At 42.1% G+C, this 27008-nt stretch overlaps 1 protein-coding gene across 1 annotated transcript in view; it reads left to right on the top strand.

The window, feature by feature from the left end:
• The window catches only part of abcc4 (ATP binding cassette subfamily C member 4 (PEL blood group)), a 184102-nt gene that overhangs the window by 116284 nt on the left and 40810 nt on the right, over positions 1 to 27008 (top strand). Inside the window, exons 19-24 of the mRNA XM_078403033.1 lie at positions 105 to 202; positions 3928 to 4074; positions 10752 to 10831; positions 19460 to 19610; positions 23626 to 23745; positions 26875 to 26985. Of these exons, the coding sequence (XP_078259159.1) occupies positions 105 to 202; positions 3928 to 4074; positions 10752 to 10831; positions 19460 to 19610; positions 23626 to 23745; positions 26875 to 26985 (707 nt within the window). The remainder of the gene's footprint in view (positions 1 to 104; positions 203 to 3927; positions 4075 to 10751; positions 10832 to 19459; positions 19611 to 23625; positions 23746 to 26874; positions 26986 to 27008) is intronic.

Raw genomic sequence — 27008 nt, 5'->3', positions numbered from 1 at the left:
AGCATCTCGGGAGAGCAGTGGTGATGTCACAAAATGTTTTTTTATATCAAGTTTTGCCTCGTTGCTAAAGTACAACAATGCAGTGTTGTCATTATGTCTTATAGGGCTACAAACCAAGAAAGGTTGAACACCACACAAGGACCTGGTCCCAATAATATAACCCAGCAACTGGATATTGACTTTTATTTAGGAACATATGCAGGTATATAGAGAAGGTGATGAGTGTGTGTTTCTTTTAGTATTTCTTTATCTAGAGAACAAACAGATTCTATCACATCATCTCTGTACATGAAAAAAGTCAAAGCTCTCTCATCCCTGAACTGTTCTACCTTCCTTCGCTCCATGCAGGAATAATCTTATGTTCTGTAAAATTTCAGCGCAAACAAAAAGATGTGTAAAAGATGTATGTGAAGGAAATTATCTCAACAACCTAGGTAAAATTATAGAACTTCAATACTTTGAGAAAACATGCAACTGCTATTGTATTGCACAATAAATGTAAACAACAAAGCTTTGTTTCTTTCACATGATCTTTTATGTCTACCTGAACCACCTACGATGATTACATGCCCCATATGAGAAATAGAGCCATGAGCAATAGCTGCATTGAACAGTACAGCACAGTCACAATTCACAACGTTTAACTCCTTTAGTCTCACACTTTCTGTATTAATCTCTGGCCTTTGTTCCAACCAACTGGTTTTCAAACCCCCCTCCTCAGCTGTGTTCACTAACCACCTGCTGTGCTCTGTCCTGCCTCTCCTCTTTCTAAGATCGCCCTTCATCCTTCTGCACTCCAAGGAATAAAGTCCTAGCCTGCTCAACGTCTCCTAACTGTATCATAACATTTAGGGTAGCACAGTGGTGCAGCGGTAGAGTTGCTGCTTTGCATCACCAGAGACCAGGGTTTGATCCTGACTACAGGTGCTGTCTGTATGAAGTAGTGCAGGCCCAGAGTCGTCAAATGCTCATTACATGTTAACCCAATCATCCCTGGGGCTATTCTCAGAAACCTCCTTGACCCTCTCCAACACATCCCTCGTAAGAAAGGGGGCCCAAAAAAAAGCAATACTTCAAATGTGGTCTGACTAGTGCCCTATAAAGCCTCAACCTTACATCTCTTTTTTATATTCTAGTCCTCTTGAAATGAATACTAATATTGCATTTGCCTTCCTTACTACCGATTCAACCAGCACTCCCAAGTCCCTTTGTACCTCCGATTTCTGAATCCTCTCCCCAATTAGAAAATAGTCTATGCCTTTATTCCTACTACTAAAGTGCATGACCACACTCTTTGCTACACAGTATTCCATCTGCCATTTCTTTGCCCACTCTCTCCATCTGTCCAAGTCGCTCTGCAGACTTCCTGTTTCCTCTACACTACCTGCCCCTCTACCTATCTTTGTATTATCCCCAAACTTGGCAAGAAAGCCATCAATTCCATCATCCAAATCATTAATATACAACGTGAAAAGTAGCGTCCCCACCACTGAACCCTGCACACTAGTCATTGGCAGCCAACCAGAAAAAGCCTCCTTTATTCCCACTCATTGCCTTGTGCCATTCAGCCAATCTTCTGTCTATGCTATCTCCCTCTAATAACGTGGGCTCTCATCTTGTTTAGCAACCTCACATGCGGCACCTTATCAAAAGGCCTTCAGAAAATCCAAGTAACAACATCCACTGACTCTCCTTCGTCTATACTGCTAATTACCTCCTCAAGATAGCATCTGCAGTTCCTTCATACACAATTAATTCCTCAATATTTCCAACAGGTTTGTCAGGCAAGATCTTCCCTAAACAAAGCTTTGTTGTTTACATTTATTATATAATCTTACTAACCACTGAAGTCAGGCTAACCGGCCTATAGTTTACCCTCTTTTGCCTTGCTTCCTTCTTGAACAGTGGAGTAACATTTGCAATTTTCCAGTCCTCTGGGACCACTTCTGACTCTAGTCATTCTTGAAAGATCACTAATAATGCCTCCGCAATCTCTAAAGCTACCTCTTTCGAAACCTTGGGGTGTCGCTCATCTGGTACAGGTAACTTATCCACCATCAGAGCTTTTAACTTTCCAAACACCTCCTTTATAATAGCAACTCCACTAACTTCTGCCCCCTGATACCCTTGAATTTTTGGCATGATGCTGGTGTCCTCCGCTGTGAAGACTGACGCAAAAAAATTATCAATTTGTCCGCCATTTCTTTATTCCTCTTTACTACTTCTCCAGTGTCATTTTCCAGTGGTCCAAAGTCTCTTGCCACTCTTTTACTCTATATATCTGAATAAACTTTTGGGATCCTCTTTTATATGCATCTGGAATGGCTAGCTGATCTTCATATTTCAAGTTTTCTGCTCTTTTTAGTTGCCTCCTGTTGGTTTTTAAAAACTTCCCAATACTCTAGATTTCCACTAATCTTTGCAATATTATATGCCTTCTCTTTTACTTTTATCCTTTGTCAGCCACAATCATTTCATTCTCTCCGTAGAATCATTCTTCCTCTTTGGTATGAAAAGATCCCGTGTCTTCTGAATTACTCCCAGAAACTCCTGCCATTGCTGCTCCACTGTCATTCCTGCTAGGGTCCCTTTCCAATCAACTTTAGTCAGCTCCTCCCTCATGCCTCTGTAGTTACCTTTACTCAACAGTAACACTGACACATCCGATTTCATCTTCTCCCTCTCAAACTACAGGTTGAATTTTGTCGTATTATGGTCACTTGCACCTAGGAGTTCCTTTACCTTAAGTGTTCTAAAAAAAAACGGTTCATTACACAATGCCAAATCCAGAATTGCCTTTTCCTTAGTTGACTCAACCCCAAGCTGCTCTAAGAAGTCATCTCATAAGCATTTTATAAATTCCTTCTCTTGCCATTCAGTACCAACCTGATTTTCCCAATCTACCTGCATATTGAAATCCCCCATGACCACTGTAACATTGCCTTTCTTACATGCCGATTGGATCTCCTGATGTAATTTGCACCCTACATCCTGGCTACTGTTCAGAGGACTGTATATAACTCATCAGAGTCTTTTTACTCTTGCAGTTTCTCAGCTCTACCCACAAAGATTCTACTTGTTCTGATCCCCTGTCATCCCTTGCTAAGTGATACTTACCAGAAGAGCCACCACACCCCCTCTGCTCACATGCCTATCTTTTTGATAGGATGTGTATCCTTGGATGTTCAGCTCGAAACTTTGATCCTTTGAAAATCTGGAGTATTGTGTGCAGTTTTGGTCTCCTAATTTGAGGAAGGACGTCCTTGCTATTGAGGCAGTGCAGCCCTTGGGATGGAGGGACTGTCATATGAGGAAAGATTGGAAAGACTGGGCTTGTATTCACTGGAGTTTGGAAGGATGAGAGGGGATCTTATCGAGACATATAAAATTATAAAAGGACTGGAAAAGCTAGATGCAGGAAAAATGTTCCCAAGGTTGGGGAAGTCCAGAACCAGGAGCCACAGTCTAAGAATAAAGGGGAGGCCATTTAAAACTGAGGTGAGAAGAAACTTTTTCACCCAGAGAGTTGTGAATTTGTGGAATTCTCTGCCACGGAAGGCAGTGGAGGCCAATTCACTGGATGAATTAAAAAGTTAAATCGAGCTCTAGGGGCTGGTGGAACCAAAGGATATGGGGAAAAGGCAGGCACAGGTTACTGATTGTGGATGATCAGCCATGATCACAATGAATGGCGGTGCTGGCTCATAGGGCAAAATGGCCTACTCCTGCACCTATTTTCTATGTTTCTAAAATCCTGTGAAGTCCATCAAAATTTGAATCTGCATTCCAAAGATAAATCTGTATTTCAGAAAAATGCAGATTTGTAATTTAGTTTCTTATTTACTACAAATATAAATATATAACATTATTACTTTAGAATCAATTGATGTGCATAACTGAAGATTTTTCTGAATTTCATCACTGCAGGTTTAACAATAGCTGTGATACTATTTGGAATTACCAGAAGTGTGATCGTTTTCAAAGTGTTGGTTAATGCATCACAAGAATTACATAACAGAATGTTTACATCCATTATACGAGCTCCAGTTTTATTCTTCGACAGAAATCCTATAGGTAACTTTTTAAGTTCCTGTTATTTTTATTTTGGACAGAGGAAAGATATTGGTGTATATTGAATTTTGTTCAGCATTCTGTTTCAAAAATTTCAGACCATCATTGCGGGAAAAAAAACTATGATTGTGTTTAGCATTATGTTTAACTACCACAAGGGGATGGTGTTCTCTATGTTTTGTAGCTGTTGCAAAAAGTTACTTTATGTATGTACGTATTGCCATTCATTTGGGTTATTTAAGCTTTATCAACAGATGGGTTGATCTGATCAATACAATTATTAATGATTTAAGTATAAAAAATACTGATAGTGGTTAGTCTTTTAAAAAATTAAGATCCACTATATAATTCAAAGTAGAGACCAAAGCTTGAATTGTACTTTCCTAAAACCTGAATATGTGGTCTTTGAGCTGTTCATTACTGTGGATGCACTTTTATATATGACCATGATATAACAGTACATGAAGAAATCCTATATGCTGCTATCACACTTGTCAAACTGAATTTGTTTGCAATGAAACTTAGCAACCTTGTCTTTCTAAATGCAACTTACTTGGAATATATCAAAGAATTAAATCAGTTTAAAAAACAAAAAGTAAACCCAGCCCCAATTGTCAATAGTTTGACTCATTCCTTTTATCAGAAATCTCAGTACTAGCACTTCTTAATGTTGTTAACTCTGGTTGCAACCACAAAGTTTGTTTTATCACGATAAAGCACAGAAAGTACTCTGAACTCGAAAGGGGGACCTACAATATTCAGCATTATCAGTCGCCTGGTAATTTTTAGTTTATTATGTTAGGAATACAACTTCAAGTACTCCTAGAAAATTTAGTTGTTTTAAACCCTTTGCTTCTCATGCTTAATAATTCTGGATGAGAAAGGATTAATCAGGAATGCATGGTAATTCAGGAAATTCCTGCCTTGAATTTTAAAGATGGACTCCATGATGGCTCTAGAAGATAAACCTCTAATTATCTTACCCATTGAAAAAATCCTGGGTTCAACAATCAGTGCTGATTTAATGAGTTTCAACCAAAAGTTCAACTTCCTTAGGTTATAGAGGGACCTTTTGATGGAGGTATGGCGGTGTGGCATGTGAGAATTAATCTTCAAATGTCCCTTGACGTTGAGTAGCCTGTTATCAATCGCTTTCAGGCCAATTGCTAGGCTAGGGAATGAGAAGAATTAGGATACATCACCAAACAAATAAAATGGCAGACAAAAAGATAAAAATTATATAAGGATTGTAAAATTACATTTTAGTCTTGCATAAATTGGGGCTGGAATTTTTGAAGGAAAAAGTAAGTGTTAAGCATGAAAGAGGAAATTGAGTTCATAGGGAAAGTCACCTGAATAACATAGAACATAGAATACAGTACAGGAACAGGCCCTCAGCCCACAATGACCATGCCAAATATGATGCCAGCTTAAGCTAACCTCCTCTGCCTGCACGTGCTCCATATCCTTCCATTCCCTGCAAATCCATGTGCCCAACCAAAAGCCTCTTAACTGCCTCCTCCATCACCTCTGGATGCTCTAGAGAAAACAATCCATGTTAGTCCAACCTCTCCTTATAGCGAATACTTTGAATTCAGGTAAACCTCTTCTGCACCTTCTTCAAAGTCTCCCACTCTTCCTGCAATGGGGTGACCAGAACTGCACATAGTACTTCAAAAGCAGCCTAACCAAAACCCTATAAAGCTGCAACATGATTTCCTGACTCTTATACAGAGTACCCTGACTAATCAAGGCAAGGATACCATATGCCTTCTTTACCACTCTATTTGTTTTGCCACTTTCAAGGAGCTATGGGCATGCATCCCTTTGTATATCAAAGCTGTTAAGGGTCCTGTCATTAACCATCATCCCCCCCCCCCTTACATTCGACTTCCCAAAATGCAAAACCTCACACTCAGAAGAAACTCCATTTGCCATTTGTCAGCCCATTTATTTAGCTGATCTATATCCCACTGTATAATTTGGCAACCTCTTGGATCCTGCTGGGAACCTTGTCTGCATAAAAAACTTGAACTTAGAAAATGGGTTGGGTCAGTGGGTGCACTGTCACAAAAAAATATCACCAATGATATAGGACATAGAGCACAAGACAAAAAGGTGGACTTTGTCAGGGATCGGGGGTATATACAACAAATAACCTGGTGAAGCGAGACACGAGTGTCAAGCAAAGTCAATGAAGCGGGATACGTGTCAAGCAAAGTTTTCTTTATTCCTCAAGCACCATACAGCTCCCCAAACCCCCAACCAGTTCAACTCCTCCTGGGACTCCACTCCCTACTGCCACTCCTCCCCATTCCAAGTTCCGTGACCCCACCCCCCGAGCCGAGGGTTCGCACCACACGAGGCTCACCACCAGGGACCGCCACACTGGATGCATATAACATGTAGAAGAGGGAAAGCAAATGAAAAAGTAAAAGAAAAACAAAGAGAAGTTCCAAAGATGTATCTTAAAGTCTAAACAAAAAAAATCCAAAGATGTTATATCTGCTATAGAGAGCAAGGGAACATCTAAAGGCCAGATTAGAGCCTATTAAGAACCAAAAAGATGACGTATATGTGAAGAAAGCATGCGTTTTATAGTTAGTGTGGTACAGCAGAGATGCAGGGTCAACCATTACACTCATCTCTACAAATCCTATTTTACTGCATTATGTTCATGCTCTTTGATGACTTCAAGTGATTGTTCAGGTGCTTCTTAAATGTTTAAAGTAAACCTCTGTCTTAATTAATCGCATCTGCTTGCAAATGGCCCATATTCCTCCGTTCCCTGCCTGTTCACGTGTCTGTCGAACTGCCTTTTAAAGGTCTAAAGAAGGGTCCCCACACGAAAGCTACCCTATCCGTGTTCTCCTGAGATTTTGCCTGACCTGCTGATTTAATCCAGCAGTTTTTGTCTTTTTTTTTACCAACCAGCATCTGAGTTCCTTGTTTCTGCCTTTTAAACATTGCAATCATATCAACTTTCACCACCATCCCTGGCAGCATGCTTCTGGCATCTTACCAAACTACATTGTGCATCTCCTTTAAAATTTCCCCCTCTCATCTTAAAGCTATGCTGACATCCCTAATCAGCCCCTGTTCCCAGAATTTTCCTTGCAGTCCTCCTTAAATAGAGGAACAACATTAGTCATCCTCCAGTCATCTGGCACCTCACCCATGTCTCACGATGATTCATATATCTCAGCCAGGTTTCCTGCTGTTTCTTCTCTAGCTTCTGGGATATATCTGATCATAGAAACATAGAAACATAGAAAATAGGTGCAGGAGTAGGCCATTCGGCCCTTCGGCCCTTCGAGCCTGCACCGCCATTCAATATGATCATGGCTGATCATCCAGCTCAGTAACCTGTACCTGCCTTCTCTCCATACCCCCTGATCCCTTTAGCAAAAAGGGCCAAATCTAACTCCCTCTTAAATATAGCCAATGAACTGGCCTCAACTACCTTCTGTGGCAGAGAATTCCACAGACTCACCACTCTCTGTGTGAAGAAATGATCGACCCGGGTTCAATACTTGCTAACTTGCAACAATACTACATTGGCAATTCTCTTTTGAACCCACATCAAAGGTATTATTTTGAAACAATGCCCCCAATCTTTCACAATCTGTGCTGCCAATAATAATATTTAGCACCTCATGCATCTAGCTAATTTTGGGGCCTCATCATTATGGCCATCCTGCAAATTATAGCAGTCCAAAAGTAATGACTAGGCACAAAATGCTGGAGTAACTCAGCGGGAAAGGCAGCATCTCTGGAAAGAAGGAATAGGTGATGTTTTAGGTTGAGACCCTACCTCAGACTTCCTTGAGTCTTCCTGAGTTACTCCAGCATTTTGAGTCCATCTTCGCTTCGGTGTAAACCAGCATCTGCAATTCCTTCCTACACATTAATGACTTCAGACGATGGATCCTATCCCTTTTTCAAAGACACCTCATTTGACTTTTGAATGTTTAAGGTATTGAATGCTTTTCAATTCTTTCTAATTACCTCTCATCTTTATATGTGTGTTGCTACATATTGGATATTTTAAATTATTTATTGTGACTCATATAGTGCTGCATTTTGACCCAGTAAATGCATGCTGTCCTTATTGTTTTACAATAGTGCTTGGAGTAGATGTGATTGGGCTTGTTTGACTTTTAAACAAACATCATATTGCTTTTACAGCAGCTTATCTGTTATCAGAGCGTGATGTTGAACAATAGATTTAAGGGAGGTGTACTTGAACTGAAAATATCGTGGAGCCCACTGATACATGTATCAGTTATTATCAGTGACTTTGATAAAACCAATTGCAGTGAAATAATATTTTTACATTTTCGCTGATTGCTGCACCTAGAACTTTCACTCATCAGCATTGATCGTTCTTGATACTTATTCATAGACATAGACATAAAACAGTACAGGACAGGAACTGGCCCTTCAGCCCCATTGTTTGTGCTGAACATGATACTAAGTTAAACTGATCTTCTCAGCCCGTGCATAATCCATATTCCTCCATTCCCTGTACATCCATGGGCCTTTTTAAGGCCTCTTAAATGCCACCACGCATTTGCCTCTACCACCAGCCCTGCCAGTGTGTTCTAGGATCCCACCACTCTGTGTAAAAAAAAAACTTGCCCCGCACATCTATATACTAAAACACTCGTTTGTTTGTTCCTGAACTACAGCCAAAACGGTACACGATAGCGTGACAATTTCAGCGCACCTTACTCACCGTCGTCCCTTTGGTGCTAATGGAAGAAGTTTCATTGAAATCGGTGTTATATTTTTAAAGTTATTCACATTTTAAAGTTTAAATCTATCTCCTCGGGAGGGGGGGGGAGGGAGGGGGAGGAGGAGGATAAGGGTGGTTGAGGGGGAAGAGGGAGGGGATGGGGTGGAGGGAGGGGATGGGGGAGGGGAGGGGAGGGGAGGAGTAGGATAAGGGGGGTTGAGGGGGATAGAATGGGGGGAGGGGAGGGTGGGGGAGAGGGTGCTGCACCAATGCAGGAGAGGTTTGGGCCCAACGGGTCCACTTGGTCTAGTCTCCATTAAACTTCCCCCCTCTCACCTTATATCTAGTTGTGAGAGGAGGAATGACCGGGAGGTTCTTGATTAGATCGGCTGCTTTCCCAAGGCAGCGTGAAGAGTAGATGAAGTTGATTGTTTGGGAGGCTGGTGTAATGCAATTGGATTTCTAGATAACATGCATTCTCATTAGGACGCTGGACTATCTACTTCATCCAATTATTCTATTTTAGAATAAGAGCAAGTGTTTTTGATAGGGTCAAGGTAAACTAAAAAAACTGTACTTTAATATCCAACCTACCTATAAACAATAATGTAAGAGATGTGTATCTGTTCAGAGCCAACATTTATTTTCTTTGCGCCTGACCCAACTTTGAAAGTTAAGACACACGTCTCCCCTCTGTATCCCGTAGTTCCGCTCCGGCTCCCCTATACCCAGTCTCAATAAGGACAGAGTCTTCCCTAGTCCTCACCTTTCACCCCATTAGCCGTCACCTACAACATACCATCCTTTGACTTTTTTGCCACCTCCAACGGGATCCCACGACTAGTCACATCTTCTTTACTCCAGCATCTAAGGTATTTAATTGATGCAAGGCAGATTACAATGTCATTAGGCAGGAGCTAAGAAGGGTTGATTAGGATCAGTTGTTATTGGGTAAATCCACAGAGTACACGTGGGAGTTGTTTAAGGGCCAGCTGATCCAATTGTAGGATCAGCATGTTCCAATAAAGAGGAGGGATAAGGACGGCAGATAGGGAACCATGGATGACCAAAGAGATTGTCAATTTGGCCAGAAAGTAAAAGGAAGTGTACGTCAGGTTTAAAAAGGTGGCATCAGATGGGCTCATGAAGAAAATAAAGCAGGTAGTTAAGAAATCAAGCGGGCGCTTCGAAGGGGCAATGAAATGTCATTGGCGAGTTGGATTAAGGAAATTCCCAAGGCTTTTTACGTGTTATGTTTAAAATAAGTGGGTAACCAGGGAGAAGGTAGACCACTCAAAGATAAAGGAGGGAATCTATGCTTAGCGTCGAAAGATATTGGTGAGGAACTAAATGAGTATTTTGCACCTGTATTCTGAGGAGAAGGACTTGAAGGACAGCAAGATCACTGCGGAGAATACAAATGTGCAAAGGCAGTTTGAGACCGAGAAGGAGGTGGTGCTGAGGTTCTTGAAGAACTCTGAGTTGGATGTCCCCACGGCCCGATAGGATCTGCCCAAGGTTATTGAGGGAGACAAGAGAGGAGATTGCAGATGCCTTGACGAGGATCTTTGTTACTTCTCTAGCTATAGGCGAGGCCCTGGAAGACTGGAGAGGTGCCAATGTTGTTCCTTTGTTTAAGAAGGGAAGTAGAGAGAATCCCGGGAACTTAGGCCGGTGAGCCTCGCATCACCTGTTCCCTTTCTCCAGAGATGCTGCCAGACCTGCCGAGTTACTCCAGCTTTTTGTGTCTATCTCCAGTGTAAACCAGCATCTGCAGTTCCTTCCTACACATTTTGCCAGAAGATGGCATTTTGTAAACCTGAATACTTACCTTTAGGAGATATAATAAGAACTGAAAGAAGTGGGATCATATGACTGAAGAAGTATTGTAAGCTTAGGTATGTTTAAAGATTTTGCAGTGACTTATTTTCAATTCCTTCAGGTCGGATATTGAATCGTTTCTCCAAAGATGTTGGCCACCTGGATGACCTGCTGCCCTATACCTTCATGGACTTCTTGCAGGTGATTCAGTAATCAGAGTTTATGAATTGTATGTTGCCTGATTATTTTATAGGCCATCAAATACTCTCCTTGCTGAAATAATGTGATCACAGAACAATTGCTTTCTACCCAATAACGTCTAACAAAGCTAAACAATGACTTAATGGAAATGTCTACACATCTGGCGAGGGCTTGGTGGTAATTTTGTGAAACAGCAAAGCAACAGTAGAAGTTTAGTATAAAAGATAATTGCTGTGTGGGAGTGGATTCAGATCTTTAGTGTCATTTCGTGTTCATGATACCTGTAGAAGAGTACGTTTGCTGATAGTAAGAAACATTCCTTCAGAAATGGGTAAAATGATGATATTTTCGGGTTTATTTGCAAATAAAAGAGCATACATACACTAAAGTATGATGTCAAAGCCTAAATCTGTGATAATAGAGTAATCGAGCTGTACAGCACGGAAATAGGCCCCAGCCAATTTCGTGGCTCCCGACATTGAAGCCCCCGCCCAGCAGAGAAATATCCCGCGGCCTATCTTAGGCCGCGCCGGACGGTGAAATGTCCGCGACCCAAGCCCCGCGATCCGGGGCGGGCGAAAACGCTGCCGCTGCCGGAGCTCCCGATGTCAGCATCCACGCGGCCCGAGCCTAAGGCGAGTCGCAGCTGCTCCCGCAGCCTCCGAAGACGGCCGGCTCCGCTGATGGTAAGTCCGATCCGCGGGCTCTGCGAACCAGAGCCCTGGAGGCCGACAGCTCCAGGAGTTGGGCCGATGGTAGGCCGCAGCAGGAACGGAGACACCACCCAGAAAACAAAGGTCGGGTCTCCGTTCGGAAGGGACACATATTTACAATTTTACAGTTCCCCCCCTCCCCCCCACATACACACATAGTACACAAACACAAAAACACCACATCACAACTACAATTAAGACACAAAAACAACAAAAACACAAAGACAAATGGACCGCAGGTAAGCCGCAGCTGCTATGGCAGCGCCGCCATATAAGTACACATATATATACAGGTGCTCCCCACCTTACGATGCTTCGACTATATATATACACACGCACACGCACACACACACATTTGTATATATATATATATATATATATACACACACATACATACTCAAAAAACAAACAATAGTAGTGCAATAATAATAATAGTCTATTGTAGTTAGGAGCTTATTTGAGGTTGTAGTGTTTAGTAGCCTGGGCTGTCGGGATGAAGCTGTTCCTGAACCTGGACGTTACAGTTTTCAGGCTCCTGTACCTTCTTCTCGATGGCAGGGGTGAAATGAATGTGTGGCCAGGATGGTGTGGGTCTCTGATGCGGCTGCCTTTTTGAGGCAGCGACTTCGATAAATCCCTTCGATGGTGGGGAGGTCAGAGCCGACGATGGACTGGGCAGTGTTCACAACTTTTTGCAGTCTTTTCCGCTCCTGCTCATTCAAGTTGCCGAAGCAGGCCATGATACAATCAGTCAAAATGCTCTTTACTGTACACCTGTAGAAGTTTAAGAGAATCCTCTCTGACATACCAAATCTCCGTAATCTTCTCAGGAAGTGAGGCGTTGATGTGCTTTATTTATAATTGCATCAGTGTGCAGGGTCCAGGAAAGATCTTCGAAAATGTGCACGCCCAGGAATTTTAAGTTTTTGACTCTTTCCATCATCGTCCAGTTGATATAAGCAGGATTGTGGGTCCTCATCTTTCCTCTTCAAAAGTTCACAATCAGTTCATTGGTTTTACTGATATTGAGAGCCAGGTTGTTATGCTGGCACCATTTGCTCAATCGGTCGATCTCACTTCTATATTCTGACTCATCACCATCTGTAATTCGTCCACCAACGGAGGTGTCGTCGGCAAACTTGAAGATGGAGTTCGCATTATGTCCGGCCACCCAGTCATGAGTATATAGAGCAGGGGGCTGACCAGGCAGCCTTGAGGTGCTCCAGTACGGATTGTTAATGAGGATGAAGTATTTCTGCCAATTCGATCAGACTGTGGTCTGTGGATTAGGAAGTTGAGGATCCAATTGCAGAGGGATGCGCAGAGACCCAGTTCCGTGAGCTTGGTAACCAGCTTTTTTTTTTATTATCAAAAAATATATTCAATTATTTGAAAACAATATTTACAATACAATAAAACAAAACAGAACCCACCACCAGAATACAATACAAACAAATATACCAAATTAAACTATTATACAACTATATTACAATCCCTATCCAGGATGCATCCAATCCCCTGCAGTGCCCAGCGGTCCCGGAAATCCCCTAGGGTGTCGGTGGACAGCGCATAGTCCCTCTCCTTGGTAATCAGCTAGGAGGGGGTGATGGTATTGAACGCCGAGCTGTAGTCTATAAACAACAGCCTGACATAAGTGTTTTTATTGTCCAAGTGGTCCAGTGCGGAGTGGAGAGTCAGTGAGATAGCATCCTCCGTTAACTTGTTGTGACAGTAGGCGAACTGTAATGTGTCGAGGACCATAACCAACCTCTCAAAGCACTTCATCACCACAGATGTTAGTTCCACTGGTTGATAGTGGTTGAGGCACGTCATCTTAATCTTCCTGGGTATCGGTATTATTGGTGCCCTCTTAAAGCAGGTGGGAATCCCAGACCTCAGTAGTGAGAGGTTGAAAATGTCTGCTAAAACCCTGCCCAGTTGGTCTGCACAGGTTTTAAGAACTCGACCGGGTATGCCATCAGGTCCAGGCACTTTCCGAGAGTTCACCCCCTGAAAGGATCTTCTGACGTCGGCCTCTGTGACTGAGACTCTAATACCATCAGGGCGTATGGGGGTTCAGGAAGGCACATCAGTGTTCTCCGATCAAAGCGTGCGTAGAACGCATTGAGCTCATCAGGGAGTGATGCTTCACTGTCGCTTGAGCTGCCTCCTGATTTTGACTTGTAGGAGGTGATGGCATTCAAGCCCTGCCACAAGTTGCCGAACATCCGCCTCATCTTCCAGCTTTGAGCGTAAGTCCCTTTTGGCCTTTTTGATGGCCTTGTCAAGGTCATATCTGGGCTTCTTATAAACCTCTGCGTCACCAGATCTGAATGCCCGGGATCTGGTCCTCAGAAAAATGCGGATCTCCTGGTTCATCCAAGGCTTCTGGTTAGGAAACTCTCGGGTGGTTTTTGTAGGAACACAGTCCTCCACACATTTCCTCATGAAGTCTGTAACGACTGTGGCGAATTCATTCAGGTCCGTTGCAGAGTCCCTGAACATTGCCCAGTCTTCTGACTCCAAGCAGTCCCGTAGTTGTTCCTCTGCCTCCCCAGACCAGCTCAGTGCAGTCCTCACCTCTGGGGCTGCGCTCTTCAGTTGCTGCCTGTGTGCAGGAAGAAGTAGAACCGCTGAATGGTCGGCTTTCACGAAGTGAGGGCGAGGGATTGAGCGATAGGCATCCTTGATGGTCGTAAAGCAGTGGTCAAAGGTGTTTTTTTATCCTCTGGTGCTGCAGGCGACATGTTGACCACAGCGTGCAGCTCCTCCAATGCTGGACAGACGTCTGCCTGGGGTGGGATGTAGACAGAGGTCAGGATGATGGAGGTGAATTCCCTCGGGAGGTAGAAGGGGTGGCACTACACCGCCAGATGTTCCAGGTGTGGAGAGCAGGAGTTAGATAGAACTGCCACGTCTGAGCACCACGAAGAGTTGACCATGAGACAGATGCCTGCGTTCGGTCCATACGATGGATGGAGAAACTTTCAGGCCCGACAGCTGAGTCTGGGGAGCTGGGGCTGAGCCATGTCTCTGTGAAACAGAACACACAGCATTCCCTCAGCTCCCTTTGATAAAGCAGCCTTGATCTTAAGTCCTCCACTTTATTTTCCAGTGATTGTACATTGGCTAGTAGGATGGTAGGGAGAGGGAGTCGTAGTCCCCTGCGCTTCAGTCTGACTTGTAGTCCTGCCAGCCGGACATGTTTCCGGACACCATGGAGGCCTCCCCGGTGTTTCCAGGTACAGTACTTACTGTTCCTGCGGTCCTCCGCCAGGTCGGGGATTCTCCAGCGATCGGGAATTCCCTTAAAGTCGGCAGCTCCGTTACTGCCGGTAGATCGCAAGAGCTCTAATGCGTTTAAATGCATTAGCAGCGTCAGTTACAGTGCTGGTTTCTGCTGTGTGCGGTTATCATTAAGTTGGAATGGGTGCAAAAGAAATGCACCAGGATGAGGTGATTAAGGTGAGAGGGGAGATGTTTGAGAGGGATCACAGGTACACCTTTTTCCACGAAGAGGGTAGTGTATATCCGGAAAGAATCTGCCGGAGGAAGCTATAAAAGCAGATCTAATTCCGATTTTTAAAAGACATTTAAACAGATTTTTCTGAAAACATTTTAAATTTCATAGCTTTTACCAACATTTTACTTATTTGAATGTTTTAGTTCATTTTGGAACATAGAACCGAGAACAGTACAGCACAGGAAAAGGCCCTTCGGCCCACAATGTTTGTGCCGAACATGATGCCTAGCTGAACTGATCTCCTCTGCCAACACATGATCCACATCCCTCTATTCCTTGCATTATTATATGCCTATTCAAAAGCTGCTTAATCACCACTCTGCTTCAATCTGCCTCCACCACCACCCATGCTAATGTATACCAGGCTTCACCATACTGTAAAAAAAACTTGCCTCGCACAACTCCATTAAAACTTTCCCCCTCTCCCCTATAGCAATGCCCTCTAATGTTGGAAGTTTATTTTAATATATGAATCTTTGATTCTTTTATTTGTTTATTTACATTAGCATTTTTTAATCTCTCGGAATGTCAGGGATATTCAGAAGCATTGGAAAACTTTGACAGAGTTAGCAGACATGATAGGCATTGCCGATTATCAAAGTTTCCAGTTTTTTGTGGCTATAGCACTCCCAATTAACCTGATTATGCCTTCAAAGACCTGCTATTGCTAAGGCCTTGTTATCCTATTTCAGAATCATTTCTGCCACAATATCAGTCTAACGATCAGTAGTGGGTTAAACAAGAAACCGTAAATATAGATAGCAAGATCCATTTGGAAAAGTCCAGGCTACTGTTAATAGGCACAGGAACAGGCCCTTCCAAAATATTTTAAATCACAACATTTTCCACACTTATGGTTTTTCCAACTGGAGTTATACAGCACGGGCACAGTTCTTTCACCCCAACTTGCCCATGCCGACCAAGATGCCCCATCTACAGTGTGCCCACCTGCCCGCATTTAGCCCATATCCCTCTAAACCTTTCCTATCCAGCTACCTGTCCAAATATCTTTTAACTACTGTGGTTGTGTCTGCCTCAACCACCTCCTCTGATACCTCATTCCATGTACCCACCGCTGCCTGTGTGGAGAAAGTTGCCCCTTGGGTTCCTATTAAATCTTTCCCCTCTCATCTTAAACCTATGTCGTCTGGTTCATGATTCCCCTACTCTGGGTAAATAACTCTGTACATTTACCCTATTGTGATATTGTACACCTCTAGAAGATCATCCCCCCTCCTCCTCCTGCACTCCCAGGAATAAACTGCTAGCCTGCCCAACCTCTTCCGATAGCACAGGCCCTCGAGTCTTGACAACGTCCTCGTAAATCTTCTCTGCACTCTTCTCAGTTTAACAACATCTTTCCGAGAGCAAACTGAGCAAAACTGAACACAATACTCCAAATGCAGCCTCATCAATGTCTTGTGCAACTGTAAGATAACATCCTAACTTCGATACTCAGTACCCTGCATGATGAAGTCCAATGTACCGAAAGTTCTTGACCACCCTATCTAACTTTCAAGGAAGAATGTAGCTGCACTCCTAGACCCCTCTTCTCTACAACACTCCCCAGGGCCTTGCCAGTCACTGAAGGCCATATCCTGCTTTGACTTCCCAAAATACACCTCGCACTTATCTACATTAAACTCCATTAAACATTCCTCAGCCCACTTGCCCAACTGTTCAAGATCCTGCTGTAATTTCTGATAACCATCTTTGCTATCTACGATACCGCCCATTTACTTCCTTCATGTTTAATTGTTCAAGCAAGTTGGAAGTTATTAATGTATTCTAAATTCTTATTTTTGATTATGTTCTCCCTGGAAATGTTATCAAAATGAACTTGTTGCAACACAGGGATTGGTAATCAAATTATCATTGTTCATAAATGTTATATAGTTCGAGCAGGGGATAACAGCAAAATATTTCATTTTATTCATGCTGTTTTAAAACTTTGTGATATTTTTAAACAATGTTAAATCCCATTGTTATTAATAGCCAACGGTAGTTTTATTATCTAACACATGGTACCACGGGTTTAAAGTATATTCTTGTTTCTCAAGTGAATAGTACTGCAGCTGTTCTTTGGAGAAACCCAGCGATTTGTAGAGGTAAAAATGAATTGCAGCACCCTTCTACTTAAAAATCAGCAGCTTGACTGAGTTTAAATAACTAACTTTTCATATCTTTTCACTCAGCACAAAGGCCCAATCCTGCAACTGCTTGAACCACCAGTGTAGGTAGAATCTGAGACCACCACTGAATCTGTCATTCCCTGCCAACCACACAAAAAACTCATTGACTGTAGCTTTATGAAGTGAAAATGCTGAATAAGGGGTTGAAGTGATAGAAGCATCCATTGTCAGTAGTCTGAATGACTAACAGCTGCATCTGGATGTGATAGTCAAAAGGTTCTAAGGCAGGGATAATGGTATGGGTCAGTCATTTTCATTAGTGAAAAGAAGTGGAATTGTCTTCCCTTGTTTCAGTAGCACTGACCCTTACAGTTTTTTTGTTTGGTGGTGTTAAGGAAGGTGTCTGCAAGGAATTCTTGTGGATTTATTGTAAGTTGTTAAAGACTGAATCATGGAAACGTGAAGTTAGAGACAAATTCTTCAATTCCCACTCACAATTAAAATCTGAAATCGAATCAAAGCAAAATGTTTTGTTTTGTTTGTGCCTTTTATCTCTATTTGTTCCAGAGGCAGTTCATTGTGTATTTACTGTTTACACAGTTAATTGTTAGAAGAATGTTTATGTTAGGTTTAAAAGTGACTGTTCATATCTACATAACAAAAACATTGCAATTTACTCTAATTTCTCATTTTTAGACATCAAGGAAAAGAGAGCATCATTAAAAATTATGGCTTAAAGATTAAAATCTGGACATAAAAAACAGGAATGCGCCCATTAGTTTGGTTGTTCACACAATTGCAAATTTGTAGTTGTATTTTGCTCAATCTTGAAAATTATCAAGCATAATGTTTTATTTGGAATGTTTGTATATAAAAGCTTCATTTTCACTTTCAAGAGCAGTGTCCATTAGGTTCATACTTTGCTTGTTTACTTCATTGTATGTTATGACCTATGGGAGGAATCAGACATTCCGTGATCTTGACAAGATATCTTGTACAGCAAGCAATTTAATCGCACCAACCTGCAGTGTAGTGACCCTTTCATCACTGCGAGACTGCGAGCCGTGTTGTTTCTGACCAGTAAAATAGTTTGTTACAAAGTCAGCATCTGTAACAAACTTATTTTGAACAAAGGAATATTCTTTGATATTAATTTGAAAAAAAAATGTTGTAGATAAAAAAATTATTATTAGCCTGCATTGTGAAAAATGAAGAAGCTGAATTAAGTTAATAAAAATAATAGAAGGATTTGCATTGATCTTCGATGAAGTAGGCTCATGTGGAGTAGGACTGCAGAGCCTTTTGTGACTGAAAATGTTATGGCATTACGTGCAGCCCAATGTAGTACTAACACAACGAGTATCCACTTTCAAAAGTGAGAAGGATTTGTAAAAAAAATACAAAAATACATGATTTATTATTGGATTATGGACAATAGAAGAAACACCTTGTTATAACGGACCATTGGCGGGGAAATAGCATCCGTTATTGCCAATTGTCCGTTATAGCCAAATAAGGAATTATCATTGTATGTAGTTGAACCAAAGAACTGAGATAATGGTTAATACACAAAAGAGAGACAAAGTGCTGGAGTTACTCAGCAGGTCGAGAACATGGTTAGGTGATGTCGGGTCCCTTCTTCAGACTGATTCCATCTGCTGAGTTACTCCAGCACTATGTGTTGTTTCACCGTTAAAACTAGGCGCCGATGCTGCTGGTCTGCATCACAGGCCCTTCTTCACCGGTTCACGCGGCTATTGTTGCGGCTAATGTCATTGTCCCTGCGGGTAGTGCTTTCCTCGGGGTGCTGCCAACAACAGGACACGCTTTGATCATCTCGATAAGTAATTGAATCGATAAGACATTAGACAATGCAGGTAAATTGCATTAAGTGTAGTTTGGTACAACAAGCTACGTTAATATGGTGGACATTGTTTCTGTACACGATGAATAACTATCTAAGGAGAGCGATATATTCAAAACTGAAGAAGGATCTTCATCAGAAACATCACCTAATTCTTTTCTCCAGAGATGCTGCCTGACCGCCAAAGTTACTCCAGCATATTGTGTCTATCTTTGATATGTAATCAAAAACACTTTAATCACTTTTACCCATGTTTACAGATTGCGAATATGTCCTTATTGTTGAGGATCTCTAATAATCTACGATGGATTCCATCCAGTTGGAATTCAACTGTATTATTAACTAATAACTGAAATAGTGGTTTACAGGGTGATAACAGTACTTGTTTTTTTTAAGACTTTTCTGCAGATCTTGGGTGTGATAGCTGTGGCAGTGTCCATCATCCCTTGGATACTTATTCCAATCGCTCCACTTGTCATTATGTTCTTTTTCCTTCGGTGCTATTTCTTGGAAACATCACGTGATATTAAACGCATGGAGACAACTAGTGAGTATGATGTGGAAATTTGAATTACAAGTCTTTTAAATATGTTGAGGACAGTTATTATGATACGTAAGGAAGAAGAAGAAAATGTTGATCGAAAGACCACAATTAGAGTATTGTGTTTAGTATTGGTCACCCTGTTATAGGTAAAATATTGTGAAGCTGGAAAAGGGGCAGAAAAGATTTACAAGGATGTTGCCAAGACTCAAGTGCCTGAGTTATTGGGAGAGGTTGAGTAAGGTAGGACTTTATTCCTTCAAGTACAGGAGGATGAGGGATGATCTTATAATGGTGTACAAGATCATGAGAGGAAAAGATAGGGTAAATGCACCGAGTCTTTTACCCAGTGTAAGGGAATTAAGGGTGAAGGACTTAATGGGAATCTGGGGGTACATTTTTTACACAAAGATTAGTCGGTGCATGGAATGAGCTGCACCATGGAAGTAGCTAAGGCAGGTACTATCATAACGTTTAAGAAACATTTAGACAGGTACATGGATAGGATTTAGAGGGATATAGGTCAAACACAGGCAGGTGGGACTAGTGTAGATGAGGTAAGTTGGTTGGCATGGGCAAGTTGGGCTGAAGGGCCTGTTTTAACTCTGTATGACTCTATGTGAGAGTGAGAGGCCAGGTTGGGGTGGAGGTGAAGTAGACAAATCCAGTGCTTTCTAAATTCCAATGATTTATTTCTTCCTGTTGCTGGTGGTCATGGAGCTAATATTAAATGTAATCAATTATTCCCTCCTATAACCTTAAATTCAATCTCCAACGGTGAAGTGTGTGTTTTGATCTCCGTCTTTTAGTTAATGTTAAATGTCTTTCAGCATATTCGGATGAAATTTAGCTTCAGTAGTACAATAATCTTTTTATAAAAGTACTTATTCAGAGAATCACAACATGGAAGTAGGTCCTTCAGTCCAATTTGTCAAAGTCTGCCAAGGCACCTGAGTTCATCCCGTTTGGCAGTGTTTGCTCCTTATCCCATCCAGATCCTTGTGTAAATGACTTTTAAATGTTGTAATTATTCGCTTGTACCAAGTCAAAAATCTACTTACTATAATGTCAGATCAGGTCTTTCAATTAGATAAGATCTTTTTCCATATAGGAACGATGTTGCCAAGCTGGAAAGGGCGCAGAGAACATTTATGAGAATGGTGCCAGGACTCGAGGGCCTGAGCTATAGGAAAAAGTTGAGCAGTCTAGGACTCTATTCCTTGGAGCGCAGGAGGATGAAAGGGCTATCTTATAGAGGTGTACAAAATCATGAGAGGAATAGATCAGATACTCTTACCCAGTGGAATCGAGAACCCAAGAACAGAGGTTCAAGGTGAGGGGTTGGAAAGGTTTAATAGGAACCAGAGGAGTCACTTTTCACACAAAGAGTGGTGAGTGTATAGAACGATTTGCTGGCGGAAATAGTTGAGGCAGGTGCTATCGCAATGTTTAAGAAAGATTTAGACAGGTACATAGATAGGATACTGTAAGACTCTATGACTCTATATGCAAATGCTCATCTGGCCAGTGTTTCTTTGATTTTCATTTACACATGTGAGGTCCGTAGTGTGGATGAAGCCTGTTGTTCTGCTTCCGTGTCTCTCTTCGACTGGTTTCTGGAGTGAACTCTGTTATCTGATGGCCTGCATTTGCAAGCAATAACGACCTAAGTGCTTCCGTGGTTCGTGCCTACATTTGCGGCCTCAGTTCCCCCTTCAGTTTCGGTCTACACATTCAGTTTCCACAACTTACCCACCAATTCTACCCCGTTCGTATTCACAGCTCCACTTTTCTGCCCCCGACGCCACCTTTTCAGTCAGTCCTTCAGCCAAAATAGTTACAGTAAACAATTACGACCCTAAAACTGAAGGCCTAACCTCAGGTTCCAAAACTGACGCACCAACCTCCTATGCATCATATCAATTTATGCCAGGCCATCTATCACTACTGTGACCATGTCTTCATGAGTCTGAAAGGACGCACACTCTTCTGCATGTTAAACTGACAAGGATGATTTATTATAGAGAATGCACTTGCAGAACAGACCTTTAAACTCTGCAGTGGCAATTTTTTAGCTTAAAATATTCATCCCAGGCAGCACTTTTGTAACATTCCTATCCAGAAAAAATCATCTTCTTTCAGCATGATATTTGCATTTCACCATTAAGTCTTTCAGTAGTCCTAAACTCTATGGCAGGGGTGTCAAACTCATTTTAGGTCACGGGCCGGAAAGGGCAAAATGCGACTTCATGCGGGCCGGGTCAGTTCTGCACGCGTGAACGCACGCGTGCGTGCTCCCACTGCTTTCGTTGCCTTTGTTTTTTCAACCTGCGCTCATGTGTCTCAGTCTCTGCTATAACTACAAAGTGTTTCACTTTGTGAATTACGTTTCTTATGGATCCTGCTGAGCTACTCCAGCTTTTTGTGTCTATCTTTGGTTTAAACCAGCATTTGCAGTTTCTTCCTACACATTGACAGTAGCAATCAGGTGGGGGAGGGGAAGGTTAGAACTAGTTACATAGGTTGGGAGGGAACAAGGACTCACCAGAGGGTTGCGTATTGTGTAATCTGGTAAATCAGAGGTGAAAAGTAGAAGCAAACAAGGGCAGCTGCAAACGCTTGGGGCGTGATCCATGGGGAGGAGGGCGATGGGCAGATGGTGTGGGTGGGAGCGGGTGGGTGGGAGGAAACTGGGTGATAGAGTGCTGAGGGGGCTAAGGAGAAATGGGTGTGTGAGAGAGGAGCTGGGTAGAACATGAGAGAAAACAGGACAGAAAGGGAGCCAATGAGAATTCAATGTTCATGCAGTTAGTTTAGATATTCCCGGCGGAATATAAAGTGTTATTCCTCTAGAAAATGCTATCGAGGAATCTGGGCAAATGCAGCAAATGGGATTAACTCAGCAAGGCACCCACCTTGGTTGGCATGGCTGCGTTGGGCTGAGTGGCCTGTTTCCGTGCAGTATATATATTTCCAGGATAGGCACATAAGCATACATGTACACTCACATGTGCACATTTATAAGCATACATTCATGGACACATAAATTCACACTCACACATGCACACAAATATACACTTATACACATACGCACACTCATATAACCCTCACACACGAACACATACACACCCGCATTCATATGGTCATGCGCACGCACACTCACTTGTACACACAGCACACTCTACATGCAGCAGGCGGCACAGACAGCGGTGGGACAGAGAGCGGCGAGAGAGAGTGGCTGCCATACAGATACAAAATAAATTGTTGTGAATATACTTTTTTTTCCCCAAAATCATCCCACGGGCAGGATTGCTGGCCGGTAGTTTGACACCCCTGCTCTACGTTATCCTTTCTGAAGTTTCCTGCTGATCCCGAAGAACACTCTCATGAATCAGGAAGACCTGCTTAGAATGAATCATACACTTTTTTACGTGCACTTGCTTTGTAGCTATAACATAATCTCTTTATGCACTACCTCTATGGTTTGATGGTATTCATGTATGATACAATTTGCTTGGATGGCACGCAAATATTTTTTAACTGCATCTTGGTACACGTGAAAATAATAAACCAATTCCAATAGCATTCTCTTACCAAAGTTAGGGCTGAAACAAACATTGATGAGAGCTCTTTGAGCCGCCGCTAAGCTACCGCACCCCATTCTTCTCCACCAATCCTAGCCAAATCTCTACTTATACCATGAGCACAAAGCAACTGACATCTATGCATTCTTCAATGTTAAACCCGACCCTATCTCCATGTGAAACATCTCCTCTGAACAAACAAAATGATTCAGAAATGTTTCTACAAGAACGATAAATGAACATGGTTGGAAAATTGTAATGAAAGTAATGCTGTTTAATTATGGCAAAAGTTATGCTAACCCTTGATTTTTAAATCTCTGAAAGGATAACGTAGTTAATTAATAAAAGCCCTGGGCTCGAGCTTTCCTTGTAAATGTAATAATGTTTAAAATAACTGCTGCAAAAAAAGTGATATATACGTTTATTTTCTAATTCAGCTCGAAGTCCAGCCTTTTCCCATCTATCTTCGTCCCTTCAAGGACTTTGGACTATTCGTGCCACAAGGACAGAAAAACAGTTTCAGGCAAAATTTGATGAACATCAAGACCTTCATTCAGGTGAAATGATTATATAATGTTCATGTTTTTCCAACTTAATAATTTACAATAGTGGAAATGCTTATTAATAGCATGTGCTTTTTTTTAAATAGGACACAAGAATCATTTTGATGAAATGCCAAGTGTACTTAAGGTCAATGGAAGCTGCCTAAGATATCATCTAGTTTAGTATCATCTTTACAGTGGCTATTTATGCCTTGTACATTCTCGCCCAAATCACTGACCCTTGAGGCATACCACTAGTCATGGGCCTCCAATCCAAAAAAAACAACCTTACACCATCTTCCTCTGCTTTGTATCATCAAGCCAATTCTGTATCCAAATAGCTAGCTCACCCTGGATCCCATGCTATCTAATCTTTCAGAGCAGCCTCCCATGCGGAACCTTATCAAAGGCATTGCTGAAGTCCATATAGACTATATCTACAGCCCTGCCGTTATCAGCCTTTTTGGTTACTTCTTCAAAAAAACTCAATCAAATTCATGAGAAAAGATCCCCTATGCACAAATCAAATCAACTCCTGTCTTACCAGATTACTGGCTTACTGGTCTCTGGTTCCCAAGTTTTTTTTTACAGCCCTTCTTAAATAAAGGCACAACAATTGCCATCCTACAGCCTTCCAGCACCTCACCCATGGCACCTCACTGTTCCACATTAACCATCCCGAGTCTTTACCTCTTTCCCCACGGTAAAAACACAAGATGAATATTAATTGAGAAGCTAGCCCTGTGGATGCACACCTAGATGTCTGCTTGTGTAGGAAAATAACTGCAGATGCTGGTACAAATCGAAGGTATCACAAAATGCTGGAGTAACTCAGCAGGTCAGGCAGCATCTAGGAGAGAAGGAATGGGTGACTTTTTGGGTCGAGACCCTTCCTCAGACTGAAGAAGGCTGTGTCTGAAGAAGGGTCTTGACCCGAAATGTCACCCATTCCTTCTCTCCTAGATGCTGCCTGACCTGCTGAGTTACTCCAGCGTTTTGTGATAGCTTAGATGTCTGCTTGGATCTATGAAGGGCAATATTGTCCCACCTGCCTGCGTTTGGCTAATATCCCTCTAAACCTGTCCTATCCATTTATCTATAATTGTTTCTAAAATGTTGCGATAGCCCCTGCCTCAACTACCTTTTCTGGCAGCTCATTCTATACACCTACCACCTATTGTGTGAAAAGATTACCTCTTGGATTCCTATTAAATCTTTTTCCCTTCATCTTCAACCTCTGTCCACTGGTTCTCGATTCCCCAACTCTGGGCAAGAGACTCTGTGTGTCTACCCGATCTATTCCTCTCGTAATTTTATACACCTCTATAAGATCACCCCTCATCCTCCTACGCTCCAAGGAATAGAGTCCCAGCCTGCTCAACATCTCCCTTTTGCTCAGACCCTCGATTCCTGGGAACGTCCTCTCTGTACCCTTTCCAACTTGACAACATCTTTCCTATAATATGGTGTCCAGAAATTGCAGCCTCACCAACGTCTAAATGCAGCCTCACCAACGTCTTATGCAACTGCAAGATGACCTCCCAACTTTTATACTCAATACCCTGACTGATAAAGGCAAATGTGCCAAAAGCCTTTTTGACCACCCTATCTACCTGTGATGCCACCTTCAAGGAACTATGTACCTGCTAGATTCCTCTGTTCCACAACACTCCCCAGAGCCTTACCATGCAATGTGTCGGTCCTACCCGTGCTCGACTTTCAAAAATGCAACACCTCACATTTCTTTGTATTAAATTCCATCAACCATTCCTCAGCCCAACTGACCAATCGTTCAAGATCGTGCTGCAATTTTTCACAACAATCTGCAATACCATCCACTTTTGTGTCATCTGCAAACTTGCTAATTTTGCCATGTACGTTCTTATCCAAATCATTAATATAGATGACAAACGGCAATGGGCCCAGCACCGAACCCTGAGACACACCACTAGTCACAGGCCTCCCGTCTGGGAAGCAACCTTCGACCACCATCCTCTGCTTCCTTTCATGAAGCCAACTTTCTCTTTGGATTCTATGCAATCTAACCTTCCAGAGCAGCCTACCATGTGGAACCTTGTCGAATGCTGTGCTGAAATCCATATATACAGCATCTGCAGCTCTGCCCTCATCAACCTTTTTATCCCATCTTCAAAAAATGATTTGACCTCCCATGTCCAAAATCATGCTGACTTTCCCTAATCAGACCATGTGTATCAAAATGCCTATATATCCTATCCCTCAGAATACTCTCGTAACTTTCAAACTACAGAGGATAAGCTTCCCAGCCTTTTCCCTGCAGCCCTTCTTGAATAGAGGCGCAACATTTGCCACTCTCCAGTCTTCCGGCACCTCTCCTGTATTTAATGACGACTCGTAAATTTCAGCCAGGGCTCCCTCAATTTCTTCTCTAGTTTCGCACAATGTCAACGGATATATCTGATCCATCCCGGGAGATTTGTCTACCTTCGTACATGTCAGGGCCTTCAGCACCTCTTCAACCATAATACTGACTGCCCTCACGACAATTCATTTGACTGCCCCAAGTTCGTAGGTCCTGCTGCCGCGGTAAAAACATAGGAGAAATAGTTATTGAAGACTTTGCCCATCTCATGAGGCTCCACGTAGAGTTGACTCCTTTGATTCCTGAGGGGTCACTCTTTCAGTTACCCTGTTTCCATTTATGTACTTACAAAATGATATAGTACTATTTTGTGCTAAACCAATGGACATTTTCACACATTGCTCAGAATGATTGGTAGAATGCTTGCTTGAAGTAAGGACCAATCAAGTAACAACAAAATGTTTCAGGCTATGGTTTGTTCTCAGGTCATTAAATTCATCTCATTTGGGATGACAAACTTCCTGTACACTATTAATAGATCCAAATAGTGATCAACTCAAACAGTTCTTTGTTTTATTGCTAGGTGGTTGTAGCTGAACATGTAACTGGTAATTTTGCGTGGAAAGCTAACAACATTTCATGGATTTTATGTTTGGAGATTTTAATAACATTAATAGAAACATTTAAATTGCCTTAATGAATCCCATCCTAGGATAATACATTGTGCCCCAAATTGTTTTGACAAAATGTGAAAGGATATTGAATTGATTTTATTAAACTTTTAATTCCCTTTTTCTCTGCAGAAACATGGTTCCTTTTCCTGTCCACTTCACGGTGGCTTGCTGTTCGGTTGGATGCTCTTTGTGCTGTTTTTGTCACATCTGTTGCTTTTAGTTCTATTGTAATTGCAAACCGTGAGTAGGAATTCAAGCCTTTT

The sequence above is a fragment of the Rhinoraja longicauda genome, chromosome 7 (genome assembly GCF_053455715.1).
Source record: "Rhinoraja longicauda isolate Sanriku21f chromosome 7, sRhiLon1.1, whole genome shotgun sequence".
Classification (NCBI taxonomy): Eukaryota; Metazoa; Chordata; class Chondrichthyes; order Rajiformes; family Arhynchobatidae; genus Rhinoraja; species Rhinoraja longicauda.
This window is presented reverse-complemented; position numbering and strand designations above follow the sequence as displayed.